General features: G+C 51.7%; 6 protein-coding genes across 6 annotated transcripts; 3 read left to right on the top strand and 3 right to left on the bottom strand.

The window, feature by feature from the left end:
- Positions 1-859: 859 nt before the first annotated feature.
- On the bottom strand, positions 860-1,774 carry HO173_010239 (uncharacterized protein; the record flags this gene model as incomplete). Its single annotated transcript, XM_037312125.1, has 1 exon — positions 860-1,774. The coding sequence occupies one exon, from the start codon at positions 1,772-1,774 to the stop codon at positions 860-862; it is 915 nt and encodes a 304-aa protein (XP_037160919.1).
- An 808-nt stretch (positions 1,775-2,582) lies between these two features.
- HO173_010238 (uncharacterized protein) lies at positions 2,583-4,688 on the top strand (the record flags this gene model as incomplete). The annotated part of the gene is made up of 5 exons (XM_037312124.1): positions 2,583-2,635; positions 2,951-3,126; positions 3,195-3,649; positions 3,720-4,121; positions 4,263-4,688. 5 exons carry the CDS (start codon positions 2,583-2,585, stop codon positions 4,686-4,688), a joined length of 1,512 nt encoding a protein of 503 aa, XP_037160918.1.
- A 2,566-nt stretch (positions 4,689-7,254) lies between these two features.
- HO173_010237 (uncharacterized protein) lies at positions 7,255-8,085 on the top strand (the record flags this gene model as incomplete). Its single annotated transcript, XM_037312123.1, has 2 exons — positions 7,255-7,323; positions 7,381-8,085. The coding sequence occupies 2 exons, from the start codon at positions 7,255-7,257 to the stop codon at positions 8,083-8,085; spliced, it is 774 nt and encodes a 257-aa protein (XP_037160917.1).
- An 885-nt stretch (positions 8,086-8,970) lies between these two features.
- On the top strand, positions 8,971-9,709 carry HO173_010236 (uncharacterized protein; the record flags this gene model as incomplete). Its single annotated transcript, XM_037312122.1, has 3 exons — positions 8,971-9,007; positions 9,123-9,376; positions 9,521-9,709. The coding sequence occupies 3 exons, from the start codon at positions 8,971-8,973 to the stop codon at positions 9,707-9,709; spliced, it is 480 nt and encodes a 159-aa protein (XP_037160916.1).
- Positions 9,710-10,026: 317 nt separating this feature from the next.
- Positions 10,027-10,801, bottom strand: HO173_010235 (uncharacterized protein; the record flags this gene model as incomplete). Its single annotated transcript, XM_037312121.1, has 3 exons — positions 10,027-10,396; positions 10,459-10,604; positions 10,658-10,801. 3 exons carry the CDS (start codon positions 10,799-10,801, stop codon positions 10,027-10,029), a joined length of 660 nt encoding a protein of 219 aa, XP_037160915.1.
- A 1,245-nt stretch (positions 10,802-12,046) lies between these two features.
- On the bottom strand, positions 12,047-13,306 carry HO173_010234 (uncharacterized protein; the record flags this gene model as incomplete). Its single annotated transcript, XM_037312120.1, has 1 exon — positions 12,047-13,306. The coding sequence occupies one exon, from the start codon at positions 13,304-13,306 to the stop codon at positions 12,047-12,049; it is 1,260 nt and encodes a 419-aa protein (XP_037160914.1).
- Between the last annotated feature and the right edge of the window lie 803 nt (positions 13,307-14,109).

Raw genomic sequence — 14,109 nt, 5'->3', positions numbered from 1 at the left:
ATCGTCGATCCTGACCTTGCTCTTCTTGCCTCTTCAAATCTTGAACGTGGGGTCCGCTCTACCTTCGGACCAGGATGTGCCTGATGGCCAGGAGCGAGTTGGTGAGCGTGACAGCATCGGGAATTCGCTCATGCCATACATATCACCCACGACCCATGGTGGTGGCATCCCGCCCTCACCCGGCAACGCGGTTGATGGAAAAATGACTTCCAACTTGCGCATTGTCTACTACACCATGTCCATGTTCGTTCCATCGGCAGATGCAACTCACAGTCAGCCTCGAATGTACAAGCAAATGTACGCCACCGCCGTCAATTTGTCCACTTCAGTTCTGCCTTCGGTGCGTATCACCTTCACATACGGTGCTTTCACCCTAACATTGACGACCCTTGCGCGAGTAGTCCCGCTGGATGTCGTCATTGCGGTGTTGCAATCTATGATGGCAGGTCTGTCTGCTGTGGGGTTTGTAGCGTCTGTCTTACTGCCTTTGGTGTTGTGTGGATTGTGCTGGCTGCTGTCGAGCTTACGTGCGGTGTCAGACAGAGTATGAATGCGATGCTGGACGGAATGAATGTGAGATAGGAAGGGCTGGAGGCCTTCTTTGCGCTGGGCTGCGTCGACGTCATGGTGAAGAGGATGAAGACTTCTAGTGTAGTAAACGCAGATTGTAGAAATGGTCGATTGGTATGCAGGAGAAAAATCGACTCATGGATGCAGTTCAAGACGCATAAAGTAGTTCTGCAAACACTAGGCTGTTCTTTCGAGAATAGGAACAACCCGCGAATTTTGCTATAACAAACGCCTGATATCCAGAACAACAAAACCGGTGAACTCTATTAAGTAGAGAAGGTGCCGCGATTTACCGCTGGGTTGTATAGCATCCGCAACCCGGCTGACACCTCGTGCAGTGATTCTTCCTATTCCCAGGAACCCCACACCTTTCCTGGACATGAAAACCTGGCCTTCCTCCTCCATCGTCTTCATTTATATCCATAGATCCACGCAAGACGCACTCGCTTCCATCCATCAATCTCCCAACGTCTGCCCTCCACCATTCAGTCTGCTTGTATCTCCCGAGCTCTCTTGTTCTCAGCACAACGATCTTCTCACTCGGTACATCTCGACCTTCGTGCCATATCGTGAAGCCGTCGTCAAGATCTCCCAAGCGTGATCTGAAATCATCGAACAAAGTCTGCATAAACCCACCACGGTCCCAATACTCGTTCACCAAATCTCTGGTGCCGAAAACGATCTCCAATCGTTTCCACCCTTTCAATCCACACAAGGCCCTCAGCCATCTACTGGACTTTGGGAGATGATCGTGAACAGCTTCTGGAGAAGCGGTATAACGCCACCGCCGAGCGCCTTTTACAATCCAATCTTCCGCGTATATCAGCAGATCAAGTCCAAGCGCTTCTTCACCGAAGAGATATCCATTGTCTTTGCCGAGCGCCAAGAAATTTGTCAGGTGACCAGGATAGAGGGACTCGATAACTAAGGTTTTCAAGGCCGCTATCTGGAATGGACGGAGGCGTAGGGAAGACAAGAAGTTGACTTGGGGATCGTATTGGTTGCCGACATGATGGAGAGCGAGCGGGATGGTGCGGGTTTCGTAGTAGACCTGTCGATTCGTGGATAGGAGGGAGAGGTCGAGAGAATGACGGTAGGGAGGCTCGGGGGCGCAAACCTCTGGTGTGTTCAGCAGGGCGAGATAGAAGATGCTGCTGCGGATTTCGACGGGGAGTGTCAGGAGGGTTGGTGGAGGGTTCGTCATGGCTGATGGGGCAGGTCGTGGGTTGCGGAAGCTTGAATCGAATGCTTGCTGCTGTCTATGTCTCTTGCAGAATTGGGAAAGTCTCAAAGTCGTACGGTAGGCTACACGTTCTATGGTGGCTCGCGGGTGAAAGAAAACCCTGCACACCCTCAAAATCTGTAAATCTAACACAATTTGCCAACGAAAGGCCTATCAAGAAGATTTTGCTCTGAAATATACAGATACTAGCGTAAACAATAACTCCATGGCAAGTATTAGCTTGTGAAGAGGGTATTGAAGGTATTATTTCAGTTAGTAAAGGTAGAAGGATTGCTTGGTGTTGCAGGCATTTTTTGCCTCGATGTGGCAGCATCCGCCACAGCAGAAGTCCGATAGCCTCTAGGCTCCTTCAAGTCCCGAACCCCCAGGCTTAGCACAGAATCCGGGTAGCAGATGTGAAATCTTAGCGTGGCGCTAACGAATCCTCGGGTATAAATTAAGCCTCCATCCCACACTCTTATTTTTCCTCCTCATACTTACCTTGTGAGGAGCTGGGCGATCAACAAGGCCTTCGCTCATGATTTGAGCCCTGCATTGCACATCGCGGAGGCAAAAGTCATTGAGTTGCCTTCGGGCACCTCATTCGCGCAATTTTTGATGGTCTTCCTCACCTTAGAGGCTGCAAACTCTTTCATTGATGCTTCATGCCTCGTGCTGAGCTTTGAAGAAGGGATTTATATCTGCAAACAATAAGACCAGTATAGCAAGCAGGGTTGGTGTGCAGTTATGGAAGGATATGTTTCCATCCATGCGTTCTTGGTGTGGTAAAATGCCTACTATAGTCACTGTCCTCGTTGGGACCGGTACCAGCAAGGATGACTCGTAAGGTATTCACTTCAGACTATCCAGCGAGCTGCAGTCTTGACTGTGTAAAACTTGTTCAGCATAGTATAATCGTACGTCTCAGAACCACATACTATGCCTGTTTACACCTGCCATTCCCCCTGGGACAGAATCGAAACGTGTAGCTGTCAAGAAATCACAAGCCTGAGTCGTGTTTCAGCATCCAGTTGTTCGTAATCGAAGGACTACTTTGACTATCAAAAAGCAGAACCTGTGCTTTCGAAGCACGTGTTTGTAGAAACAAGATGTCTTCCATCTCCGGCCACTCAATTCTCATCATCGGCGGCTCCTCAGGCATCGGATCCGCGGTCGCAAAGCTAGAACAACCCTCGACGAGAACGTCCGCGTCGCCATTGCGTCCTCGAGTGAAAACAAGGTGAACAATGCCGTTGAAAGACTCAAGTCCGCATTCCCCAACGGTCAAGTAACGGGCCATGTTGCCAAACTCGGCGGAGACGACACCGAGTCCTGTCTCGAGCAGCCACTCACGCACGCCACTGCTGCCGATCCTCTCGACCACATCATCTAACTCACACAGCGGGTTCTCCCGTCGTGAAACCTTTCCACGAGGTCGATTTCACCTACCTCATTGAGGCGGCGCCACTTCCGTTGCCGACACCGCTGCTGATTGTAAACTTGGTACCGAAATCTGTCAAGAGTGACTACACCTCATTCCTGATCTTGACAGGTGGCCGGGTAGGGGAGAAGCCACTTGCAAACTGGTCCGTCTTCGCGCCATACGCCAGTGCCCTGTACGGGTTGACGCGCAACCTCGCCCTGGATATGAAGCCGGCAAGAGTGAATCTGGTGAGTCTGGGGGGCACTGATACCGAGCTCTGCGGTGAGAAGGGGGATCAGATGAGAGGGACGGTGGCGAAGAGTGCGTTTCTGGGTAAGGCGGGATCAGCAGAGGAAGTGGCGGAGGCCTATATCTATTTCATGAAAGATACAAACGCTATGGGATCGATGATTGGTACCAGTGGAGGGTCGCTTGTACAGTGATTGCCCTTTCACATTCGCTGTATGCCGTTGTTTATAGCTAATGTCTTCTATCTATGCAAAGCAATCGCAGAAGCTCGAGCGAGGGTGCCTCAAGCGGTGCGACTTCCACACAAAGCGCCTACCGCCGCTTGTCCTTCCTCCATCTTCGACTCTTCCCTTCCCTTCCCTCGCCCACAGGCTCTGCGCAGGTTTGCGCCGCCATCGGCGTATACTTTACCGTCTCATGACCGACTTGCTCAAGCCTCTCGCCCCTCTAGCTGCCACCTCAGCCAAAGAATCGCGGTTCACCTCGGCTTCGACGCGGTCACCTTCGATCGAGAGCCTCCCGCAGCGACTGCGCTCTTCCGTGTGGTGCTTGCCCATCGCTATCGCACCAAACCCGGCAGGTCACACCTATCCTCGGACTCTCCATCACAGTCCCCTTGACCCCCGACTACCGCTCTCTGTTGCGCTGCCTCTGGCGGTCTGGCGAGTGTCCTGGTCGTTAGTTGTTCGAGCAGAAAATCAGGCTATGACTTGTACTTGATCATGGATTCAGCCCGACACTCGCCATCTACTGGTATTGCCATTTCTTTGTCACGCCTTCATATTACTAACAAGTAAGGCGTGGCAAAGAACCTTGGAAAGATTCATGGAAGCCGCTTCGCAGCGCTTGAAAACAGTTGCTCTGTCCGCTTCATCTTCGAATCTGGCCGCCAGGGATGTCAGCATCATTATCCCCACCAATGGCACCGGGATCCAGTTTGTTGTCGGAGCATTGGCTTCCTGGCTAGCCATTGATCCATTGGAAGTCATCATGGTGACCATTGACAACCAGGTACAGCCTTTGAATGCGCTCATCGACAAGTCTCTCGAGGGTACAGAACACTCCAGAGCAATAGTGACAGTCCTCGTCCGATTTGCCGCGGGCAAGAGGAAACAAATGGCCCGTGATTTGGAGCGCGCAAAAGGTTCCATCACCGTCTTCGTCGACGACGACGTCTTCTGGCAGCCACTTCTCCTTCGACACGTCCTACCTAGCATGCTTTGAGAATCAGAGGTCGGTGGTGTTGAAACACGACAACGCGCGAATCTCACAGACGAAAAATCATTTAACACATCGTCGATATGGCAGAGGCTCGCCGATGGCCGGTTAGCCAGTCGCAACAGGAATCAAGCTGCAACGAACTACCTTGACAGGGAGTGACTTGCCTCTCCGGACGCGCAGCGGCATATCGGTCAGAGATTTTCAAATCTCCGATCTTTATAGAGAGCTTTACCCGGGACTTCTGGCTGGGAATATACCTTCTGTACGCGCTGGCTCCTTGCAAAAGGGTGGCAAATCACGATCCAGACGGCCTCGGAGGCAGAGGTTTATAATAGTCCTCGACTCACCCTTGTTTCTGGAACAGGTGTTGAGGTGGGCGAGAAACACGCAGATATTCTTTTCTATCAGGTGTCTTTTAGGCATCCCCGAGATATGGAGGTTCGTTGAACATTCAATCCAGACTCCCTAGTAGCGAAAGGAGACGGGATGCCTCTTTTAGATATAGGCTTACCAGGCCATGGGGTTTTTCAAGGCACCCTTCTGTGGCCACGATGATGATTAACGGGCTCCTACGACCGTTTCTGCTGGTTTGGCAGACTTGGCTGTTAGTCTCGTCCATTGCCAACAGTCCTTTGGCATTGTAAGTCAAGAGAAACTCAATGCCTAGAATGGTTAATCTACTGCTTAGGTCGTTGATGAAGATTTTACTTCAAAGGATCATGCCTATTGCCCTTTTGCTATCTGGTAGGCCGACAATGCCCATACCATCGGGCCAAAGATACCTCTAGTGTCATCCAACAATCAAACACAGTTCCTCACGGTCCTACCCAGTCCTATCATAATCTCTTCAAGGAACAATGGTTCTGTCGATTGATCTTCTTGATGTACTGCCTAATGCTAGTCATAGCTGGAAATACCATGTGGATTCCCTGCTACCGTGGGTCAATGTATAAGGTGTCCACTGCCCGGCTTTCAATAACAACCGAATTTGTGATATGGCTCGCTCTCAATTTGGTTTTCATCCAGGTCTTCACAATCTTAGTACTTTTTATTTCAAGACCCCAACCTAAGATAGAATCACGGTTGGGCGAGGATGTCACCGCATTCGCACACGCCGCGACCATGTAGAAAGCGGTGGAGCGAGATCGCTGTTTTCGACTCAGACGTAGCAGTAGTGATCGTGATCTCGTTCTTGTACGGGTCTTTGAACGTGGGGTAGCTAAGCGAGCTGCTGATCTGCAATGGGACAATACTAGTCGTAAAGGTGTGGATCACCAGGGGGTCTCCATGTTTGTTTTGGTGGGAAGCCTACAGGTAGCCGGGTAAACCTCGGTATTCAGACTTCTGTCACCCCTTGTGGATGGAGGAGATTACATCCGCAAGTGTTGGGTACTTGCAGGTAGTGTGCATAGCCAGTCTGACCATTTTTTGTATCTATCAACACATCCAAACAAAACTTGGCAAGGGTCCTCTACTCAGACTCATTGCGTGAGGTTACTGAGATCAGAAGGAAGTATCGAGAGTATCTGATGGCGACGGAGTATCCGATGACGACGGAAGGCACTAGGTCGGATCAAGGGCAGTGTGCTCGGCGTACGTACCTTAGGTACCATACACCCTCAAGGATTTAGTTAGTTCATAATGAACCATCATCACTGCTCAACATCCTCCCGCGCCGGTAGAGTACAAGGTCCACAACCTTTCATGCCAGCGACTTGATCACCAACGCTTTCATCATATTCCAGCAATGCCCTTGCGACCAGATGTATCCAACCAGAATGCAGAACTTTGCGGACATACACACGAGTCCAAAACCCATCAAAGAAGGTGAGAGAGAAGATGACAAGATCAGCGGCGTTTGACCGAAACAGTAGTGGAGGAGGATCGGTTAGACGACTGCGTCTTGGGTAGGCCGATGTTACCACAAGGTGGCTTGCTTGCTTTCTGCCTTCTTTGTTCATTATTTCGTAATTGTGACTGGACTTTCAGTATCCTGTCACAAGTTCCGTGTGAGTTGGACATTTCTGCAAGATCTCGTGATTAGGCTTCTGGAAGATGTTTCATGTCAAGTAAAGAGGGTCAACGAGCCCGAGAGCGCGCCGCGGGAAGCCCTAACACAATGTTTCACGCTTGAGAAGTACTCGTATCATCCAGAAGTGAGTTCTTTGATAGAGTGAGGACACCAATAGATTAACCGATATTCGGCTAAGTGGAAGGATTTATTGGTGTCCTCGCTCTATCAAAGAACTCATGCTGATTTCCCACACATACGAGATTACTGAAATCTCAACGCCGCCGAGATGTGCGTTGCATTCTCCGTCACCCTCGGTTTTCTCGCTCTTGATGACGGTAAGCCTTGACGCTCTTGGAGCAGCACATAGCGAGATTACTGAAATCTGAAACTCCCCTTGCAATGATCGAAGGCTGGCCTTGGACCGTTGGATTTGCGGAGATAGATTTCAAAAGGATGCATACCCCCAATCCTATCTTTTTTCTCTTGCATCGTCTCTGCCGAATCAACTTTGACGAACAATCCGCCACATACCTACCGGCTTGACCAATTGCAGTCATGCGCGCAACCATCTCAATTGCGTCGTCTTTCCCACTCCTCGCCAGCCTAGCCCAAGCCACCTGGCTGGTAAGTCTTCTTAGGCTTCCACCTCCGAATCTGCCCTTACTAAGAGCATATCCGCAGACCATGGTTGACAACGGAGGCTGCATGAACGTCGCACCCGAGAATCTAGACGGATGGAAAGGCGACCTCGACCCCTACGACCAATGGGAATACAAGAATGGCTCCCGCGTACCCTACACATCCGTATGCTCCGTTGTGGGCATTGACTACGACAACCCAAATCAACCCATCACATTGACACTGAACAACCCAATCAATCTCGGCGACCGCGGCCAAGCCACCCTTTCCACAATCTGGAAAAAGGTATACCCAGCACCGTCCTGGGCGTGCAGACCCTACTTCAACTGCCCTTATTCGGCACCCGGGTGCACGGCGAATTTCACGTGGGATCCTAAACTCCCGGTGGTGTATTTGAAAAATTTTACGAGCCCAACTGGTGTCGAGAACCCGAATATCGTGTGTCTCTGGTACGAAAATCGTACGTCTCTTCTCTCTGCCTTCTTGCAAGCTACCCCTCAACAAACAGCAACATCCCCAATGCCTTCCCATCGCATCAACACTCCATCATCTGACATCTGTTTGTTTGCAACAGAGACCACCATCATCACGACGGACGGACAATACCAATGCTGCGATTATGAGTCAGCGGCGCCCGTGCTACCCTTGCAGGTCAATCCATACTACAATGGTTGGGGCAATCAGTACACTGGGCCTTGGCCCTCTGTCCCCTGGTGGTGGATTAACCCTTTCGCTGCCTCCACTTAGCGATAACCAAGCCTGCTCTCGTCACGGCGCACAGCACCAACGCCGTGACGAGAACCCACGACGTCGATCAGTACCATGGCTGCAAGTATGATTTTAAATCGCCCTCGCTGCAGCTGCAGGTCAAAAATTCTCGCGTTCCTTGGGAGTTGGATTACATGGCCCTCTGCTCCGTGGTAGTGGCTAGAGTCTTTTGCCTCCTCTAGCTGATGATGACCAAATGACCAGCAATCATTCCTTCACAACAACTGCTCCTCCCAAAGTAGAAAAATCACAGCCCATCACCGTCAAACTTGAGCAGTACCATGCCATGATTCTCAAATATCATTGTACACCCTTCGGTTACGTACCGTTGCGGATTGCGCTTGGCATTTCCGTTTGGGCCTAGCGCACCTTGGCACTCAGTGTTTCCCACCGTCAGCTACAGGTAGACCTCATCATTCTAGATATATTGTTATCATACGTGCTTGCATCGATGAACATCATTCTCATCACATACACACTGCAATCCTCCTTCCAATACTCCCTTCAACCCAGCCCAGTCCAAGCACCTAGATTACCCTCTCACCACCCCACCCCATCACAAGCTTCAGGACATCAACATGAAGAATAATCGTAACTTCGTATACTCGACTCTCGATCGAAAGTAAAATCGAAGCGGTAAAAGCCTTCGAGAAAATCGTTTATATCATAGAACGTAAGAGATCAATATTCGAATCTGCCCGAGTATACTCCGTCCTTTAGACCAGTAGCGAACGACGCCTTTCCAACCCCAACCCAAAAAAAATCCTCATCACACTTTACCGTCAAAAATTTTTCCCCCATCAACATCACCCCCGGCATCCAATCGCCTCCACAAATTCAACATCCACCTCCACCTCCGAAACCATGGCCAAAACCGCGCGGCTCAAAACCTCCAACAAAGGTACCTCCCCCCCCCCCCCCCTTCCCTCCTCCCCTCCCTATTCCCCCTCCCCCCCCCCTCCTCCCCAACAAAACCCCCCCACACCCCACCCCACTAACAACAACCCCCCCAACAGCACCATCCCCCCACTCCCGCGCCTCCCGCCGCGCCCCCCCTCCCACCCCCTCTTCCACCCTCGCCCCCACCCCGCCCAAAACCCCGGCACCGCCCCCGTCCCGATCCGGCACCGTGCTCGCGCCCGGCCGCGTCGCGAAGGCGAAGGGGAACGGGAAGGGCAAGGTGCTGAAGCGGAAACAGAGGATGCGGGTCGAGAGGGGCAAGGGGAGGGCGGAGGCTGTGGGGGAGAAGAGGGAGAGGAGGGTTGGGATGGTGGGGATGGGGATGGGGAGGGGGATGGGGATAGGGAGGGGGAGGGGGAGGAATGTGAGTTTGGGGGGGTTTTTTTCTTTATAAGGTTGGGTGGGGGTGGGGGGGGGGTTTGATGGGTAGAGACTGACGGTTCATCGTGCGTAGGTTGATTGGGATGAGTTGAATGCGGAGATTGCGGGGAGGAAGGGGAAGGGGAAGGGGAAAAGGGAGGGTGAGGGTGTGGATATGGATGTGGATGTGGATGTCGATGGGGGAAAGGCGGGGTTGGAGGATAAGGCGAGGGGAAAGGATGGGATGAAGGCTGTGGAGGAGGAGGAGGAGGAGATACTGTGAGCTTTTACACGGAGACGTATGCATACGTGGTTGCGTGACCGGCTTTCGGGGGGCTACGATTCAAGGTCGCGGGCAAAAGTTGTTGGGATACCCGGGGAGCTATGGATAGACTAGATTTGCTACCGGTGGAGTTGAGGTTTCCTCGATCGTGCACCGTGCGGCGAGCGTCAGGCTGCCGGCAGGATCTAGGCGGACCGTCTCCCTCGAACTCGAATGTGCGTGGCCAAGGGGGGTGGACGGGTGATGCTGCATTCATAGACAGCCGAATGGATATGTTGGCTGGCTGGCGGGAACTTTGCCAAGCTGGGGTATATTGATCAGACTGTGCCAATGGGCTTCGGGGTCCACCTCCCTTGCCATTTCTGCCAGCCTCCAGGCTGCTCCTCCCCATCTCCTTCCACCTTCTCCCTTTGGTACCCTGCCTCATCCGGCAGAGCCGCGGTCGGCCCATGGCTTGCTGGTAGCGCCGGTGCTTGCTCCTCAAGGCCCTTCCAGTAATCCTCCCATAACCACGTCAACGCTCTCTGCGCCGCACTCCTCAAATTCGTCAAATTGGGCATATCTCCATGCGTAGCCTCGTGCCGTATATCGACGAACAAAGCAGGCAAGCCGATTTTCTGCGCTTGAGTGTACATGGAGACTTTGTACTTGGATTCCTGTTGCGAGTCGAGGAGGCCGGTTACGAAGCTGCTTTTGTTAGATTGGTTGGATGAAGCAAGCCAGGAGGAGGGGAAGAAGGCGAGACGCACCGAGAAATTGCTGTAATGTAAGAAGCCCTGATTGCGAACGCCGGCGTCTGCTCAATCGACTTTTCGTCGATCAAAACTGCTTCGGTGAGGAGACAGGTTGATTCGACGGCATGCGGGAGATTGCCTCGCAATTTCCAGGCCGACACCTGCATTCGACCCGTCATTTAGCTATCATTGATGCATTACAAGAGATGCCTACGTGATTGCAAGCTTTTTTCCTGGAGTTTGAATCTGAATCTGCCTGTTCACTACTTGCTGGTTGAGGAAAAAACCACTCTCGAACACTCAGTAGCTCGCTGTGGTTCCGCCATGGCGTCCAGATGATCTGAAGGCGCTCTGGCATTGGCCTTTATTTAAGAAAAAAGGTGCCGGAAAGAATGGTACGCGCTGTTGTGATTGCCAGAATCGTGAACTAGACGCGGGGTTCTCTTTGTGGCCTGACTGTAGCCTTTAGTGAGAGCTCGTCCATCATCATCATCATCATCATCATCCTCGAAGCTCTGACAGCCAAAGCGCGGGAACAGGGCACGATAGATGTACAGCGCGATAAGACTCAGGAGAAATTTAGGATTGCATAAAAGAATAAGAGCAATCTTAAAGTCGGCGTCCCAGCATTGGTTTCCAAAGACGATCCCAGTCTCGACACCTCATTGGGGTCATATTACAAGGAGAATTCATTCCCATCGAGAACGACAAAGGCTGACCGAGACATGATACTCGGTGAAGGAGGCTAATGCCTTCGGTTGTATTGCGCAGGCATCAAACCGTTACCGACGCACCTGTCCAAATTGGCAACAGAAGCACCCGATCCCCTACCTCAAACCTGTAGACTAGTCACAGTAACCTAAGGGTGCCTGCAAGACCTCGAACTAGCCACCCGGACGGAAAAATGGCAGGCTGTTTGTGGCAACCATGGATCCTTCGTCGCTCGTCGCACCCTTGCTTTGCTCTCTCTTCCTCTTTCAATAACAACGGCACCCTCCCAAAGACCGTCCAGCAAATCGCCCGTCGCGATATCAGCGTGGAAGAGGGAATGTTCGGTGGAGATGTCGGATCACCAAGGCAGCGATTTCATTGGAGCAGTGCTTTGGAGAAATGTCGTCTTGGTCGTGTCGTCCCTGAGGCCGAAAGAGGCCAGACAGCCGAGGATCTATTCCGGATGCAGCTTAGCGTATGATGGAAAGGAGGCTCTCGGATTACTCTAGTGAGTCCGATCGGGGAAACCTGGTAACAAGGCGGCATAAATCCCAGATACTTTTATGCAACTGCTCAATACGGTACAGCGAAAGCAATTTCAACGTCTCGATCAAGAAATTTAAAAGTTTCAAGTCTGTCATGGTGTGAATCTATTGATATTGGGTCCTATGCATGTAACTAGCATCATCCGTCCGAATTGGATAGATCATGGGGGTATCTTCGCATCTATGTACAGAAAGTCGAGCTCGTAATGCCACATCCGCCTCATGTGTGCCACCTTTCATGCCTGTGATCTACTTTGTCTCACATTCGTAGCTCTGCCTCGTATCTGTGTGGCGGATACCTGATCGCCACGTCTAGGTCCAGCCTTCTCCTCCTCTCATCCCTGTCATCAACACCATAAAAAGTTGCCCGTCACGGGATCCTGTGGCTTCGACTGGGCTTGGCCGAAGGCGAGGTAGTTGGTGTACTGGTCATCACCAGTGTACGCATCGTCGTCATTGGAGAAGAAGAAGGATTGATTCGACAGATCCCCATACGGAGGGTAGAAAGCCGTCTGCGCATGTTGTGGTGCCGAGGTCATGATCGGAAGATCCTCTTCCATCTCTTCTGCTTCGTCGGTCGAGCAGCTCCCCTCGTCGTCGTCGTCGTCGTCATCGTTTTCGTCCTCATCTTTGGGTGGCTGCCATGTCTCTTCAAGCTTGAGCCCTTTGCCCATTGAATCTCGATTCGGGTCGCCGCTGGTGCCGGATACGGAGTCGGGTACCTTGTCGTCGTAAAGACCGATGCCTGATAGCACTTTGTTTGCTCTCTTCGACACCTGAGGCGCGGCTTTGATGTTGAGACTCTGTCCAGGATTTGAGGACCATTGACAGAGGTCTGCCGAGGTTTGCGAATCTTGGAAATCGTGGGCAAAGAATGGTTGAGCTTCAGGCCACTGCGGTATTTGATAATTGGCAGGAGGATACGTATCCTGGTTTGATGACTGAGGCATGTAAGAATGTTGAAGTTGCTGGAACGCATCGTACGAGTAAGGATTGTATATCGACTCCGAGTGGTACAATGACTCCGGTCTGTAAACGGAGTCGGGCGCCGATGCATAATCTTCAATTCCGGTAGGTGAATGCTCGTCCATCGTGAGAGGCCTGCTGATGGGAATGCCGTAGCCCACAGCGAAAGCATTCTCAATTGACTGCTGAACGGAGGAAGCTGGTCGCCCACAGACTGCCAGGTTCTGCAGCCCTGCGATGGTATTCCCAAGACCTGGCTCACCGAGGTGGACTTGTGTGGCTGGCGTACTGATCATCTCTGACCCCGGGTGCCAGCTCATGGGCCTCTCCACTGGCATTGCCTGTCGAGAGCTGTAGTAGTTCCTCAAACTTTGCTCCTGTGTCTGATAGGGGCTACTTTGCGAGAGCGGTGGATACGTCCTTGCTGTGTTTGCCGTTGTCCTCCGACGCTGCACATTGTGTGGACTGTTCCCCGCACTGCTCTGCTTTGTGATTCTTGCTGGTGCCCTTTTGTTGCTGCCTGACGTGCTGCTCGAGTGCGTCGATAGGCGGCGGAGGAATTGAGATCTTGACGGGTAATTGGAGGCATCTTGGAGCATGACGCCGTAATCTGTGGAAGGCATGGGGAAGGTGGAAGCCATGGTGCTAGAGAGTGTTGCAACGAGTTGAGTTGATACTTCAGAAGGGCGGAAGGGCGACTCCGAAGGGGACTTTATGAGGTCAGTGATGTACTGTCAATGGTACATGGATGATCTGGTACCTTCTGCTATCGGTATGGTCTTTCAAAGACGGCGGTCATGATCATTACTGTGTTTTGGAAAAAGAAAGATGAAGAACTAGACAGGTGACAAGTGGAGGTAGAGGGAGACAGTGGAAGAGAAGGCAAGGAAACAGCCACAGCCGCCCCGTATATTATTACTGAGACTGACACAAATACGGAGCATCAGAATTGGGACAAGGCATGAGAAATAGGCCGACCCCACGGCAGGGTGATCAAGGGATAAGGCATTTAAGCGGATAGGACTCCGTAGAGTGATTTAGACAGATTGCCATGCAACGGGAATGCAGGCATGCATCCTCTTGTTTGAAGGGGTTTGGGAAGAAGGTTAGCCAACGCCAACGAAAGGGTTGGAGACGATCCTTGTCCATTCCTGCTTCCAATTCTGCATTGATGCGAAAGGCCATTTTAGGCTCGCGGCTGCACAGTCATCACGATTCCGAATTTTTTGATTGATGAGGATTGAGGGGGTTGAACAGTGAATGGTGGAAAGGGAGGGGGGGTGTTCAAACCAGTGTCTAGCCAATTTTTAGTATGGGCAAAAGAAAAAGGAGGACGAGTCGGAGCACTTTTTACTACCTACCTTACTACTGTAGAGTAGAGTAGAGTAGAGTAGAGTACTATTACTGTATTTTGCTACCCGCTACTTAGATGCTACCCGCTACT

The sequence above is a fragment of the Letharia columbiana genome (assembly GCF_014066305.1).
Source record: "Letharia columbiana isolate WasteWater2 chromosome Unknown Sc0000047_s0, whole genome shotgun sequence".
Lineage (NCBI taxonomy): Eukaryota > Fungi > Ascomycota > Lecanoromycetes > Lecanorales > Parmeliaceae > Letharia > Letharia columbiana.
The sequence above is the reverse complement of the archived record's forward strand: the minus strand, read 5'-3'. Positions and strand labels throughout refer to the sequence as shown.